This window comes from Aspergillus fischeri, genomic scaffold, assembly GCF_000149645.3.
Source record: "Aspergillus fischeri NRRL 181 1099437636264 genomic scaffold, whole genome shotgun sequence".
NCBI lineage: Eukaryota > Fungi > Ascomycota > Eurotiomycetes > Eurotiales > Aspergillaceae > Aspergillus > Aspergillus fischeri.
In genome coordinates, this window is record NW_001509762.1 from 1,000,188 (window position 1) to 1,013,592 (window position 13,405).

Sequence of the window (13,405 nt, forward strand, 5' to 3'; positions counted from 1 at the left end):
TGTTGATTCAACAGTATCACATCACTCTTGGCAATTAGATATTGGCCAATTAGAACGGGGTAGTAATCACATGAGCTGCCAAAAGCGGAAAGATGGTAGTGCTCTCGGTACATCCCCCGGTATTCGATTACGAGTATGTGACAGGTGGTGGACTGCTACGGTATCAATGCCTTGGTGCCTCATACTGAGAAGGAGCTTCTGCTGCTTCTTCCATGGTTGATGCATCCTCGTTCGCGTCATGGTGACCCCTTTCCCAACTCCCAAGCTGAGGAGCTCTTCTCGCGTCAAAAGGCTGTTGATGGACTGTCCAGATGATTTTCAACCCATCAACGACGCGTTTATCCAATTGATTGGAACAGCCCTGCACTCCCTCGAGGTATCTGTACTAATGGCAAATTGCTAACATCCGTGGAAATATCCTTATGTCTCGGATGCACCAATGTGTCTCAAGTCTACTCTTTGAACGACCACCACCTAGTTGAACGCTCGAGTCAAGCGAGTCAACCCAGGCCTTGAAGTCGAGAAGGACCCAAGAGGAAAGGCACTTGCTCCCGAGACGAAGCGAAGGAAGCGATCCACCAAGACACACCGCTTCATTGTTATTTAAGCCTTGAGGCTTGAACGCAACATAACCAGAGTGTCATCGGTGATATAGTTTCATTGATCCAAGGTCAGGATCCATTTCTTCCCCTGGCTAGAAGCTGTAGTGTCTTCTAGGTAGTCATTGCAGTCCACCATACTGCAAGGTCTATCGAATGGTTCGCATATACAATCCACGAAGCCAAGATCAGCCCACACCTTTATCCCAGTCCCTTAGTGGGTGCATCTCTCTGCTCCGTAGGCTATGTAGCTTCATTTTGCGCGAGGACCCCACTGGGCCAGATTGCTACCATTGAACTGCAGCGGCCAGCAAGAGTAAGTCCCAAGAGGCATATAGAAGCTGAACGATCATTATGATCGCATATCAATCCCTATCACAATGGCACAAACATGGTTTCAGAGATTATATACCTTACTTGGGTCATCTCACAAGCCCACCTGTCTGTCTATCCCTGAGTGATAATTATGATCTTTTACTAAATTCTAGACCTTGTCCTCACCGCCCTTCTCATGATCTCGAAGCAATTGGTATCTCTGCCTATGCCCCCCCCCACCAGAGCGTATCAGACTAACGAAGCGATCCCCGCCAGTCCTTTGGCCAGAATAACTACTAATCTCGAGTCCTCCGTACACTCTTGGGTTTCTTTCTTGCATTCTTTTAGATTTGTATCTCTTTTGCTCAGACCTCTGTCCGATATACCTCCCCCAGCAATTGCATATATATAGATACCCTCCCGCTCTTATCCGCGGCCCCCTCTCTAGTGCCACCATCCTTGGTTCAGGTACCCCGCCAAAAGAAGCCCGTCAACAAACAACAGCTACACTCACAATGACTGAACACGACGATGATCTCGTTGCCTCGAAGACCGAGGGCTTCAAGGTAGGCGAAAAGAAGACAATTGAAGAATACACGAAACTCGGTATGTCGAGGCTCTATACACTACCTTGTAATGCCAGTCATTCCGGCAATTCTTCCCTCCATTCGGGGTTACCAGTCAGCCCCTTACCGCAAGCCCCGCCTCTATCTCAAGACCCTAAAACTGCAAGCTGATTACTGATATTCCACACCCGGCCAGACCAGAATGACGAGTCCCTGAACCGCTGGAAAGCCTCCCTCGGCCTCAACACCGGCAACCCGATCGGAAATCCCAACGACCCTAGAAAATGCATCATCAGGTCCCTGGCCTTGGAGGTCGAGGGCCGTCCCGACGTGGTGATTGAGCTGTCCGCACCCGGCGCCCTCGAGGCGCTCAAGGACAAGCCATTTACGATCAAGGAGGGAGCGACCTTCCGCATCAAGTGCAAGTTCGAGGTGCACCACGAGGTCCTGAGCGGTCTCAAGTATCTGCAGGTGGTGAAGCGCAAGGGAATCAGAGTCAGCAAGGACGAGGAGATGCTGGTGAGTAATATTGATTTAGGAAGCGTGACTTGCCTTGTGCGTCGTTTAACCTAGCGTCGCAGGGAAGCTATGCCCCGAGCACCACGGACAAGCCAATTTACGAGAAGAAGTGTAAGTCACTCTATCCCGAAGTGCATTTAAGACTTGGTGCTCATTGAATACAGTCAACCCCGAAGAAGCTCCCTCGGGAATGCTCGCCAGAGGACACTACAACGCTGTCTCCAAGTTCGTCGATGACGACAACCAGACCCATCTCCAGTTCGAATGGTCGTTCGACATTGCAAAGGATTGGTAGGCTCCTTTTTGACGGTATCGGATTATATAATATCTCGTCTTTGAATATACCATTATCAGCATATTTGGAAAATTTACATGCGTTGGACGAATCTCCTTGTCAAAAACTTCTGGACATTCAAATCTACGACAGGAATTGCGTTTTTGTCAGAACGACAAAAGTCTTATATAACCAATTGAAAAAGAACCCTACGTGACAAATGATTCTACATTTGGTATATGCCTCATTTTAAACATCTTGTTACGTCATATCAATGCCATCTATAAATGCTCTTTCGGTGCCAGACTCCAAGCTTTGCATCGGGAAGCACTGCATGCAAAAGAAAAAACTAATACAGAAATAAAAGGGTATCACAAAAAGTAATCAATCACAGGATTCTGGCCGTCCTTGTTCTGTTGCGCTTGTTGTTCTCCGCGGTGGATTTCGTTCTCCGGCGCGGCATCGAAGATGTTGAAGTATCTCTCCCCCGTGTCACTTACTTCAAGAACACTGGCGAGGTTCCCGCATCGGTAGCAATAGTTGGGCGCACTCCACACCGTACTCAGACGGTCGTCATAGAGAACCTGATACCCTTCCTGGCACAGCTGATGCGCTCGCAAAATATGCGACATGCTATTCACCTCGAGGAATTTTCGAACGACCTGGGCACCGAATGTGTAGCCGGCTCCTCTCGGTGATAGCGAGAACTCGTCGCGTTCGGTGTCGGGGTCGGACCAGACCAGATCGGCCATGGGACCCTCGTGAGGGATCTCACGAAATCGATCGATAATCTTGATCTGGTCTATCGAGTGGATCGAGGGGGAAAGGCCACCGTGCACGCAGAAGATCTGATCGTTGATAACCACGCTCAGGGTGAGAAAGTCAAACATGTCGGTGAAGTAGTGCCACACGTTGGCGTTGCCGTATTTCCGCGCGCACTCCGTATAGAAGCCGTAGGACTGGGTGACACCGCGCGATTCGTGGTTACCACGAATGAGATGAACGCGTTGGGGGTATCGTAGCTTCAGGCAAACGAGAAGGGATATCGTCTCGACGCTGAACAGACCGCGATCCACGTAGTCGCCTACACAACGGAACCATCAGCACTGCATCTCCTCAAAACGCAACAACCGCTGAAACTAACCCAGAAACAAATAATTCGTATTAGGACAAAACCCCCCGATCTTGAAGATCTCGATCATGTCGAAGAACTGCCCGTGGATATCTCCGACAACAGTAACCGGAGCTCTGATATGCACCACATTGCTCTCCTTCATTAGCAGCTCTTTAGCCTTGGCGCATATTGCTTCAATCACGGTCTCCGCCAACAACTCTTTCCTATAGAGCCGCTCGATGCACTCGTCCAGGTCGATGCTAGCTGCCAAACGATAAGCTTCTTGCAGGAGGGTGAAAGCGAGGCGCACGAGGTCAAACCTACCCGGTAACCCTGGCATTGCGGCTGAATTGGCTTTCGAGCGAGTCCCCCAAGGATCGCTCTCCGAGACAAGTAGTGATACAGAAGAGAACGATAAGGAATGGACACGTGCCAAACTTTTCAGATAAGGTTCGAAATATTCACAACCAGCGAGAGAAAGACGAACAAATGAGAGAGAAGACACTATGAGTGCGGACTCGAAAAGGGGGTCGTCTGAAGTGTTCTTGCAACCGCTGGCATCATGGCCGACAGACCAAGAGAGCGTGTGCGGCACTGACTGGACCCGCGATGACGGGGAGTAGGGGGTTCAGTAGGTTATATGGAAGCACTCCTCCTGGGTTTCCATCGATCACTTGGCGTCAATCTAGTTAGGTCCTCGCTGAAGAGATCTAAGCACGTATAGCACCGTTACTAATCATCAATCATCCGCAGCTGCTCCAGAGCCATCAACCGTCAACGCACGGAGTCAATATCCATTCTGCCCCAGGATACCGCCTGCTTCGTCGTATCAAAGCTAAAGGCAGCCCTATGTCCCAGGGAAGCTTAGTCTGCCACGTGAGATCCTTGTGCCTTACTGCCTTGCCCTGACTCGGTGCAACCAACAACTGAGGATCCATGCTCACAGCGCACGTAGGGCACCATCGAAGTGGTATATTTTATTCTAACCAATCATCTGATTGTATGTCAGAGTACGGTATCGTGCCATATATACATCTACTTCATCAATCGAAAATCTCCAAGAGGCTACTCCAAAGCCAATGACATGCCAAATATGGGCAACACACTAGAAGCCGCGTGATCCAGGAGCCCCGGGCTCATCATGCGACAAAAGCTGTTGGGCTTCCTGCTGATCATCTGAAGCGCTTTCTTCGTCTTCTTCGTCTCCCTCATCTTCTTCATCCTCCTCCTCTTCCTCGTCTTCCTCTTCGTCATCATCATCCGTCTCTTCTTCGGTCTCTTCTTCCTCAGAGTCCGTCACTTCTTCTCCGGACTCTGTCTCCTCTTCCTCCGTCTCTGACTCCTCCTCTAGCCACTGATCAAGCGTTTTAGTCTTTGCCGCGGAAGCACCTGCTCTCGCGTGGCCGTTTTGTTGCCGTTTCATGGCTGCAACACTGCTCTCGTGTTCCATCAGAGCCCGGTCAAGCTTTTCACCTGCCGTCATAGTCGCTCTTTCGGTCAGGTCCGGCTTCGTCTCTGATTCTCGGAGGCTGGAGTCCGGCTCTTGTCCCAGCTCAACCCAGTCAGGAAGATCGTGGTAGCCACTCAGTCCAAAAGGACCTGCGTCTGGCCCCACGATAAGAGTGGATGAGCCCAGAAGTAAATCCTTCCGCGTTTCCGATGGGCTTGGGGCATGTGGAACAGGCTTAGGTGCTAGCAGGATGAGATTCGCGAGCTCGGTGGAAGAGGGGTTGGCCAAGAGAGCTTTTAACATTCGGGCCCGGTCACGAAGGTCGTAGGAGGAATCGTATCGAGCAAGGAGGAGAATATATCGCCAAAGGAGAGTAATTTGGTCCTCTTTCGGTTCTTCTTTTCGCTGGTCTTCTTCATTGCCCTCGTTGACTTCTGGTTCCTTAGCGGCATCATCCGCCCACTCATTATGTTCCCGGTTTGTTTTGGGTTCCGATACCGACGGGTCCTCTGCAGGCTGCTTTGGAGGATTTCGTAGCAGGTGGTGGAGGTATACCTTGGCACCTAACAGAACAATCTGCTGTTTCACAGGCTCTGGCTCATCGGCGAATTTTTGTACCAAAATTCGCAGAACATCTGGTGCAATATTCCTCTTGGGATCTACTCCCGCGAATTCTCCAACCAGCCATATTATGGTCGCTCTGGCTTCTGGGCTACTGGACGAACCAAGATGCTTCACAAGCTGGAGAACTGTTCGTTCATGAGAAGCCGGGTCTTGTTGAATCAGATGCCTAATCACGGTCAAAGTCTCTGATACTAGAGTCTCATCAAGGCTGGTTATCTGACGGAGTAGAACAACCAAGCAATATTTCGCAGTACTGGGGTCATTCTGCGCGCAACGCCCAAGGGCGCGAACACTCTCACGGACAAGATCTTCATCCGCACCATTTGAGAAATGTTCCAGCTCGTTAATGATCACACCCTTGATATGCGAACCACAATGTGGAAAAAGAATTGTAAGGACTTCGAGCTTCAGGCGCCATATGTGAGGCGGATCCGAAGCATGCACGAAGAAGTGAGACACGTACTTGGTGAACGACTTTGGGTGTTTCAAGGAGACGACAACAATATTATAAAGTGCAATGTGTTGTATATCCTGGGGGCTTCGAAGGAGAGCAACCAAAGGACCGACAGCAGCAGCAAGATACTCGGGTGGCGCAAGATATAAGAAGCAACGGACAACGCTGACGATAACGGCGGAATTGCGGTTATGTAAAAGCAACCTGCAAGACCGGAATAGAAGCTCCAAATCGGGGTCTATCACGGGCATCTCGTATTCCTCGCCATCTCCCTGAGTTTCACCACCTTGTTCGTCGTCGTAGAATCCTCTGGAGACTGCGCTCTTCATCTTCTGAGTCTTCCGGGGAAAGCATTTTCGCGCGTAAAACGTCAAAAGACGCAAAGTCGCAAGCTGGCCCCATTCGTCCATATCCACAAGCTTCTTGACCAAGCTCCGATAGTGCTTATGAATGAGATCAATCCGATCGGGACAAATCTCGAGAAATGCGGCCACAGCGGGCCCAGCAACAAAGTACTGAGTGTCACCTAGTAAAGTAGACAAATAGCCGACCAGCTGGGGTAACGTATTTGGGTCAAGGCGATAACATTTCGGTATGGCTAATGCGGCAGCTTTACGGACATGAGGGCTCATGTCACCACAACCTCGTTTGATCGCAAGCGAGACGATCTGGCTGATGACCGGCACTCTGATCCCAGACATTGTACGCAAAGCCATCGCTCGCACTTGAGGATTTTGATCTGTAAGCGATTTTTGGATCGTGTTGATTGACAGAAGCGCAAGGTCTGGCTCGGTCTCCGCATGATGAACCAGGTATATGTAGACCAGTTTCTTCACTTCGATATTCGTGTTTGCGACGTTCTTGACGACATACGAGAAGAAAGGAAGGGAAGGCTCGGACGAATACATTAACTAGTAGAGTCACGCAGAGAGACACATAGTCAGCCCAAGTAACAGCTCGATTGGATTGACCAATACGTACAGCGATCACCTTTCGCATGCCATCCAGGACCTCACGGTCATTGCGACTCTCCAGGAGCTTCTTAATTTGAGAAGTACTGTGATTGCGCGACACCAAGCCTGTACTCGACCCTCTCGTTAAAGCGGCCGACTGAGCTGCCTCCATGGTTAGTTCTCGAGCTGTTCCAGACAACGATCAGTAATGGAGGCCGGGAAGATAACGTCGGCGAGAATGTTACCTGTTTCCAGCATTGACGAAATCCTGGAGATCGTCTCCATGTTGTAGATATCAAAATCCGCAGGGCCCTTGCGGGCGCACGCGGAATGATCAATTTAAGATTTCGATTCGTGAAGCTTGTGGATAGAGGGGAGGGGGAAGGTTTCATGAAGATCAGCGGAAGAAGTGCGGGTGACTTGGCTATCAACACCTTAGGCCTGCGGATGATGCAAGCGAGAGCTGCTCCCCGCCATCCAATATTATCTCAATTCTATCTCTATCACGAAGGCCGCACGATTGAAACAAAGAGCTATAATAGACATTGCTGGATAGGACTTGTTACTAGGGGTTCCTGACAATGTTTGTCTTAATACTTGTGACTGCTTGATTACCTTGTGCGTCGCGATGAAGACAAGTCGTCGCATATATTTCTGTGATCGAGTGACGGATTTCCTGCAACATCTTCTCAACAATGTTGCTAATACTACCGTGCTAGTCATATGCTCAACGAGAGAAACTTTTCTAGAACAACTCCACGATGATGTCTCGAGTCATGCTCGAGACACAGCCGAGAAACCCGCGCTGCTTACAACATCTCTCGGGATGCTCTCCAGATCAAGCGGGATCCAACTTGCTTTCTGCCCGACTCTGGAGCATTTCCGTGCCTTTATCTCCGTGTTATCCTCTCCCGCTCGCTTAGACGAGACATCAACCAGTGACCGTCACAATGGTAAGCGGCCTCTAATGGCCGTGCTGAATCCTATAGCACTGCATCTCCCAAGTTCGGAGTTTTCCGCCCAGGGATTATCGCGGACGCTCGCAACTGCAGTGGAAATGTGCAACAAAGAAGCCATGGACTTGGTCCTCTGTGAATGTGGAGGTGTCCCAGAGTCTGTTGACATCGAGTGCGGTGAGGCTTTGTGGTATGTAGAAGTACCGTTACTCAATGGCGCTACTCGAAGGGGAGAAGGCGAAGGTATCTGGAGTGGTCGAAGCGTGCCTGTGAGACGAATCGTACAGCGATGGTTCGACTTCGATGACAGCAATCGCACGATCGCAGAATTTCTGGATATCTAGACAACCGAAAAATACAACGACCATATAAACGAGCTGAAAAAACAAAACTCCAATAAGAACGTATGGACCTCGATCCCAAAGTATAAGCCTCAACCCACGGGGTATCCTAGAACCAAGCCTTAACTCCTGTACCATAAACCCCAGACCTTGCGACTCAAAGACACTTCTCCATTTCGGTAATGTACAGCTTGATATGCGATTCCAGCTTCAAGTATTCCTCATGGGCACTTTGGATCTCGTTTTCAATATTTTCCTTAAGGTCGGCCATCTAGACGACAATTAGCATAAGAGAACTGCATGCTGCCAGGCACGGAGTCTTACCTTTTTCTCGGTCTGCTCAATCCTAATTCGTCGTCTCTCCATATCACGCTGCTTCTCTGCTCGCTCTTCACGAAGCTTCTTCTGGACATCGCGAAGCTCATCCATCCGCGCTTGAGCTACCTCTGCCTTTTCTTGGGCATTCTTTCGGAGGGCTTCAATCCTTTCGTTCCACCGCGCGAGCTGCCGCTGCAGCAGTTTCTCGGTCTGCTCCACTTCTCTGACGTTGTTCCCCCTCTCGGAAATAGCTTCTTTGTTCCTCGACGCTCGCGATTCTTCCTCTTCCTCCTTTTGTAGTTCAACAGATATATCTTCGAGCAGCTTGATGCAAGCCTGGACGTCATTTCCAACGACGGTAAATGTGTCTGAAGAGGTCTGCAGTGCTCTTGCTCTTTTCTCCATGGCATCGATTTGAGCCTTCTCTCGAAGCAGGTTTTCAGACAGCTCGGTCAAGGCAGACTGTAGCGACACCGGACTCTGCATCGCATAGGGTCGGAGCTTTTCGACTTCCTGTCTGGTGCGTACGCTTCTCTCTGTCTTCTCTTCCAATTGTGCCTGTCGTCGAGCTTTATCTGCCTTGACCCGCTCAAGGGTCTCAGCAACCCTTTCCTGATTTCGCCGCAATTCCAGAAGTCGCGCTTTCAGCTCGTCGTTTCTTCTGGCCTTTTCCTTAACCTGTGCTTCATTGGCTTTCAAACTCCGGCGCATCTCTTCAAGACGTTGCTCCATCTCTTGATTTTCCGTAAACAGTGTATCGATGCGTGCCTTTGTCTTTTCTGTTTTGTTGAAATGCTCATCAATGACTTGGGTCTGCGACTCCCGGAATCTGACAAAGTTGATGAGATAGGAGAATATTTTGACCAGTCGATCATGCGTAGGCTTGGTCAGATCCGTGAAAGTGAAGTCATTGACACCACACTATTTGACGGTAAGAAAATGAGTTAGTATCTCTGCCATGCGACCATTACACTCTCATTCGACATACCTCCATCATCAGCCTGCGTAGGCTGATGAAGAAACCCATGAGATTGCGAGTCTCTAATGGGACAATGTCGGGATAGTCGCCGCATATATCTTCTGCTGCGGCGCGCATTGCTGGCTCTACTGTCTCCTTGGTCGTATTCATGAGAAGTTCTGCGAACCATTCGAACACCATCTGGATCTGCTGAGGATTCGGCTTGATCAAGTCGGCAGCTGTAAAAGGAATCCCGATATCGTTGATGCAACCTGCGATTTCCTTATCAGGCTATAGCACAGTCAGCATCTTGTATGACCGACATAAGACTGGTCTATCCTAACCAGGCGCATCAACGCATCATTTTCATCTTCTTTCTTGCGACCCCGATTGTGATGTTGCTGGGTGCCATGAAACTGTTGGCTCATTCGATGATTATACGCCATTCTGTCATGAATCCCCTTAGAAATTCGGACACTCAAGCAAGCAGATTGGTCTGGACGGAACAGACGATGCGGTGAGTTGCTTGCCTGTCGGGCTTTAATGTTGTGATGACTGTTTACTGTAACGCACTCACATGGCAACCGGAAGCGGACTAGGGCCGGTTGTGAGGGGCATATTATGCAAACACTGCAAACACCCACTCCGCGTCTCTTTTGATGACTCTTTCCAGCTCAGTGGACTGTAGATTTCGTGAAAGACGCTGCGCAAATCGAGGACAGCTCTGTCTGTGCCGGATCAATATATATCGGCTGCCAGTAAAGGAAAGCGCTATGGCAAACAGCACATCAGCCATGACAGATCCATCGAAACCGTTCGAGTAAGCATCTTGCACAAGAGTCGAGATATTCCAATAATTGACCTGGCCGGCAGCATTGTCGTGACATACAATGAGTTATTACGCTCCGATCCAGACCTGACCATGCCCATCGCCGCTATTGAGGCTTTGGTTCTACTGCTCACTCACTCACCCTCGTCCACGATATCAGAGACTCTCGATCTTCTGGAGAAATCCACCGCACACTTGAAGAAGTCGATTCCTAACCCTATCGGTCTTTCGGCCGGAACCGATCTATTTCAGAGATATCTGATTACGACTCTACAAAGGCCTGGACAGCTGGGACCGGCGGGGGACTTCAACGCTATCAGGGCGCATCTATTGTCCAACGGTCGGTTATTCATTCGGCGAGCCAAGGAAAGTCGAGACAAGATTGCTGCGTTCGGTAGAGGGTTTATTCGGGACGGATGTACGGTTCTTACAAACGGTGGATCGAGAGTCGTCGCTTCTTTGTTGCAGAAGGCAGCCGACGAGAAGGGTGGGCCCTCTGCTGTCCGTTTCCGAGTCATCTACGTCCTTTCGTCGGCCAATGGCGATGTTGAGAACACTCGTGCCGAGCCAGAGGGTATGGAGACAGTACGCACGCTCAGGGCGAAGGGTGTACCTGTGGCCACAATTTCTGAGTCGGCAGTGGCATACTCTCTTGGCAAAGCCGACATGGTGATTGTAGGTGCCGAAGGTGTGGTCGAGAACGGGGGGATTGTCTCGCGGATGGGAACATATCAGATTGGTCTTCTTGCAAAGGCAATGGGAAAACCCTTCTACGTGGTTGCCGAGAGCCACAAGTTTGTCCGATCTTACCCTCTTGGACAGTATGACCTTCCAATCGAGCAACATGTTATCAACTTCAAGACGGAGGAAGATATCGCAGACGAAGCCAAGCAACAGTCGGCCGAATCACAAAAGACAACAGAAGTTGACTCTCTGGAGGCGAGTCCGGGCTCGAAAGGCGGAGGCCGTTCTGATGTGGTCGACTTCACACCGCCGCATCTGATTTCCGCCTTGATCACGGATAGCGGCGTGTTAACGCCGAGCGCGGTCAGCGAAGAACTGATCAAGATATGGTTTTAATTTTGTTTCGTTCTATTACCCATCTTGGAAATGATGATCGTTAGAGGCGCGAGGCGTTTATGCGGCTGGGACGAAAAGTATTTGCAGCGTACAAATCTTCTCAATAGAACTCAACTGATCCGCTAGAAAGACCACATGGAATTATTCTGCGCTGATTTTGGCATGTCCCTTGTACGCTGGTCCGCGGTAATTTGGCCTGTATGTAAGGCATCAGCGCATGACCCCTATGTTGCCTGCGTGGATCAAGCCGTGAAGGTTGACCGACTAAGGTACGGAGCAAGCGGTAATCACTATAATTTATCAACCAGACCCCATACCATTCATTGCTCTCAGGACCTTCTATGCCAATACAACGCAGCTGGCTATGCTTTGGAAGACCGGACAGAAGAGCAATTATAACAAAAAGCCATGAATGGGATTTTTGCAAAGTTTTCTCGAGTTCCGAAACATGAGATCTCATATCAGCCATACTACCTGTTATGAACCGTCGTATTCCATCGCAACAGACTCAGCGAACCCCATCTGCCTTAGAAACAAAGATGGCATCCCTACGGCACAACTGTCATCAGGGCCATCAAATTCTTTCGTAAGCTCATATAATCATCAAGTCGTATATACATATTCTCTTAAACGAGTGTCGAGCGAGTTGCGAGTCACCAACAACATCCTCTATCTACCACAAGTCCTCAACGGAGTGCTGTAGATGTGGATGCTCCTCGACGCCATTAGGATCTCTGTTCGATCTTACTTTGAACGACCGGCAGTGGCATGGTGCCAAGGGTATACCGCCTCGCATTTGCTCAGTTGGATGGCGAAGACTAGTAAAGAGGCTGCTTTTATAACCAGGGTTTGAAAGAGCGTTGCCAGAATTGGCCGTCATGTACTCTTATTCATTATACTTCGTGCGATTCGGCCGGAATCAGCCCACAATGCGGTTGAGCTGTGTCGTCTGTACGTGAAGCGCTTGTAGCGAGGCAAAGGCATAGAGTAGGAGGTAGCCGAACGCTACGAATAGCCACAGGAAAGCCATGGTTCAATGTAGGTTATGCAGCGTCAGACTGGAAATCAATGATAAGGCTTGTACATCGAGGTTAGGAGTTGGATCAGACATGGGTGGAATGGGGTTGTCTTTGCACTTATATGCGAGTCACGTACAACTTTCCCCAATTCGATCTCACTAGGAATTGTGACCCAAGGGAGCCAGTTGGTAGTACAGGCTGCGATCCGCTTTTTTCGGAACAAAAAGGAGATCCCTGCAGGATTTCGGAGTTGAATAACCAGGTGGGGTTATCGGGTCTTTGAGATCTTGTGAGAGCAATAATGACGGCTGGGTAACTACTGTGACTGGCCTTCTAGTGTAGAGTAGGGTATGCATCTAGTCGGGCTACAGTACCAACTGTCCACGGTACTTACAGGGTCGACTTTGCCCAATAGGAAAGATAAAGTCGACTAGGGTTATTCAGGCAAGGCAGATGATACAATTCAGAAAGTAAGAGGTATTTGGGTTTAAACGAACATGATGCAATGATCTGCCGCATAGTGGCGCATATGTGTTGTAGACATCTCAGCCTGAGCGAGTGTATCCTTACAGTCAAGCCTCCTCTGATATGCTCTATCTAGTCTCCAAGTCGAAGCCATGCATGATCCCATTGAGCGGTGTAAGTAGACGTCGACAAGAGTGATGCGGTGAAGTAATGAGTATGAGTTGATTGGAAGCAACAGCACCAAGGATGCATACTATCGTCTGTTATTGACTGGCTCTTGAGCCAGGTCACACTACTGATTGATTTTGCCTCCTCAACCCATATCAGATCGGGCTCATGCAGATAGTCAATCGCATTGACTGGCGGGGCTTTTGCCACCCAATCTGGCATTTTGTATAGTCAAACTGCCCTAAGTATTGCCGTGAGTAACCATCCTGGCAAATTGTCGAAGCTTAAGGCTTTGCGCTGTTTAGAGCGCAGAGGTCTGAAGACCTCGGGCCAATCTAAACAGTTTACTCAATCCCGAGTGTCTTCTGACGCCCAAGCCTTGATGAGTGTCACTTGATTATCC

General features: G+C 49.6%; 6 protein-coding genes across 6 annotated transcripts; 3 read left to right on the forward strand and 3 right to left on the reverse strand.

The window, feature by feature from the left end:
- Positions 1–1,429: 1,429 nt before the first annotated feature.
- On the forward strand, positions 1,430–2,294 carry NFIA_075880 (rho GDP-dissociation inhibitor; the record flags this gene model as incomplete). The annotated part of the gene is made up of 4 exons (XM_001259554.1): positions 1,430–1,520; positions 1,677–1,999; positions 2,062–2,110; positions 2,164–2,294. 4 exons carry the CDS (start codon positions 1,430–1,432, stop codon positions 2,292–2,294), a joined length of 594 nt encoding a protein of 197 aa, XP_001259555.1.
- A 350-nt stretch (positions 2,295–2,644) lies between these two features.
- Positions 2,645–3,727, reverse strand: NFIA_075890 (serine/threonine-protein phosphatase; the record flags this gene model as incomplete). The annotated part of the gene is made up of 2 exons (XM_001259555.1): positions 2,645–3,357; positions 3,418–3,727. 2 exons carry the CDS (start codon positions 3,725–3,727, stop codon positions 2,645–2,647), a joined length of 1,023 nt encoding a protein of 340 aa, XP_001259556.1.
- A 765-nt stretch (positions 3,728–4,492) lies between these two features.
- On the reverse strand, positions 4,493–7,040 carry NFIA_075900 (AP-3 complex subunit beta; the record flags this gene model as incomplete). The annotated part of the gene is made up of 2 exons (XM_001259556.1): positions 4,493–6,826; positions 6,897–7,040. 2 exons carry the CDS (start codon positions 7,038–7,040, stop codon positions 4,493–4,495), a joined length of 2,478 nt encoding a protein of 825 aa, XP_001259557.1.
- A 456-nt stretch (positions 7,041–7,496) lies between these two features.
- On the forward strand, positions 7,497–8,168 carry NFIA_075910 (uncharacterized protein; the record flags this gene model as incomplete). Its single annotated transcript, XM_001259557.1, has 1 exon — positions 7,497–8,168. The coding sequence occupies one exon, from the start codon at positions 7,497–7,499 to the stop codon at positions 8,166–8,168; it is 672 nt and encodes a 223-aa protein (XP_001259558.1).
- Positions 8,169–8,322: 154 nt separating this feature from the next.
- nuf2 (kinetochore-associated Ndc80 complex subunit NUF2) lies at positions 8,323–9,887 on the reverse strand (the record flags this gene model as incomplete). The annotated part of the gene is made up of 4 exons (XM_001259558.1): positions 8,323–8,436; positions 8,490–9,404; positions 9,472–9,732; positions 9,786–9,887. The coding sequence occupies 4 exons, from the start codon at positions 9,885–9,887 to the stop codon at positions 8,323–8,325; spliced, it is 1,392 nt and encodes a 463-aa protein (XP_001259559.1).
- Positions 9,888–10,235: 348 nt separating this feature from the next.
- Positions 10,236–11,350, forward strand: NFIA_075930 (translation initiation factor eIF2B subunit alpha; the record flags this gene model as incomplete). The annotated part of the gene is made up of 2 exons (XM_001259559.1): positions 10,236–10,261; positions 10,315–11,350. The coding sequence occupies 2 exons, from the start codon at positions 10,236–10,238 to the stop codon at positions 11,348–11,350; spliced, it is 1,062 nt and encodes a 353-aa protein (XP_001259560.1).
- Positions 11,351–13,405: the final 2,055 nt, after the last annotated feature.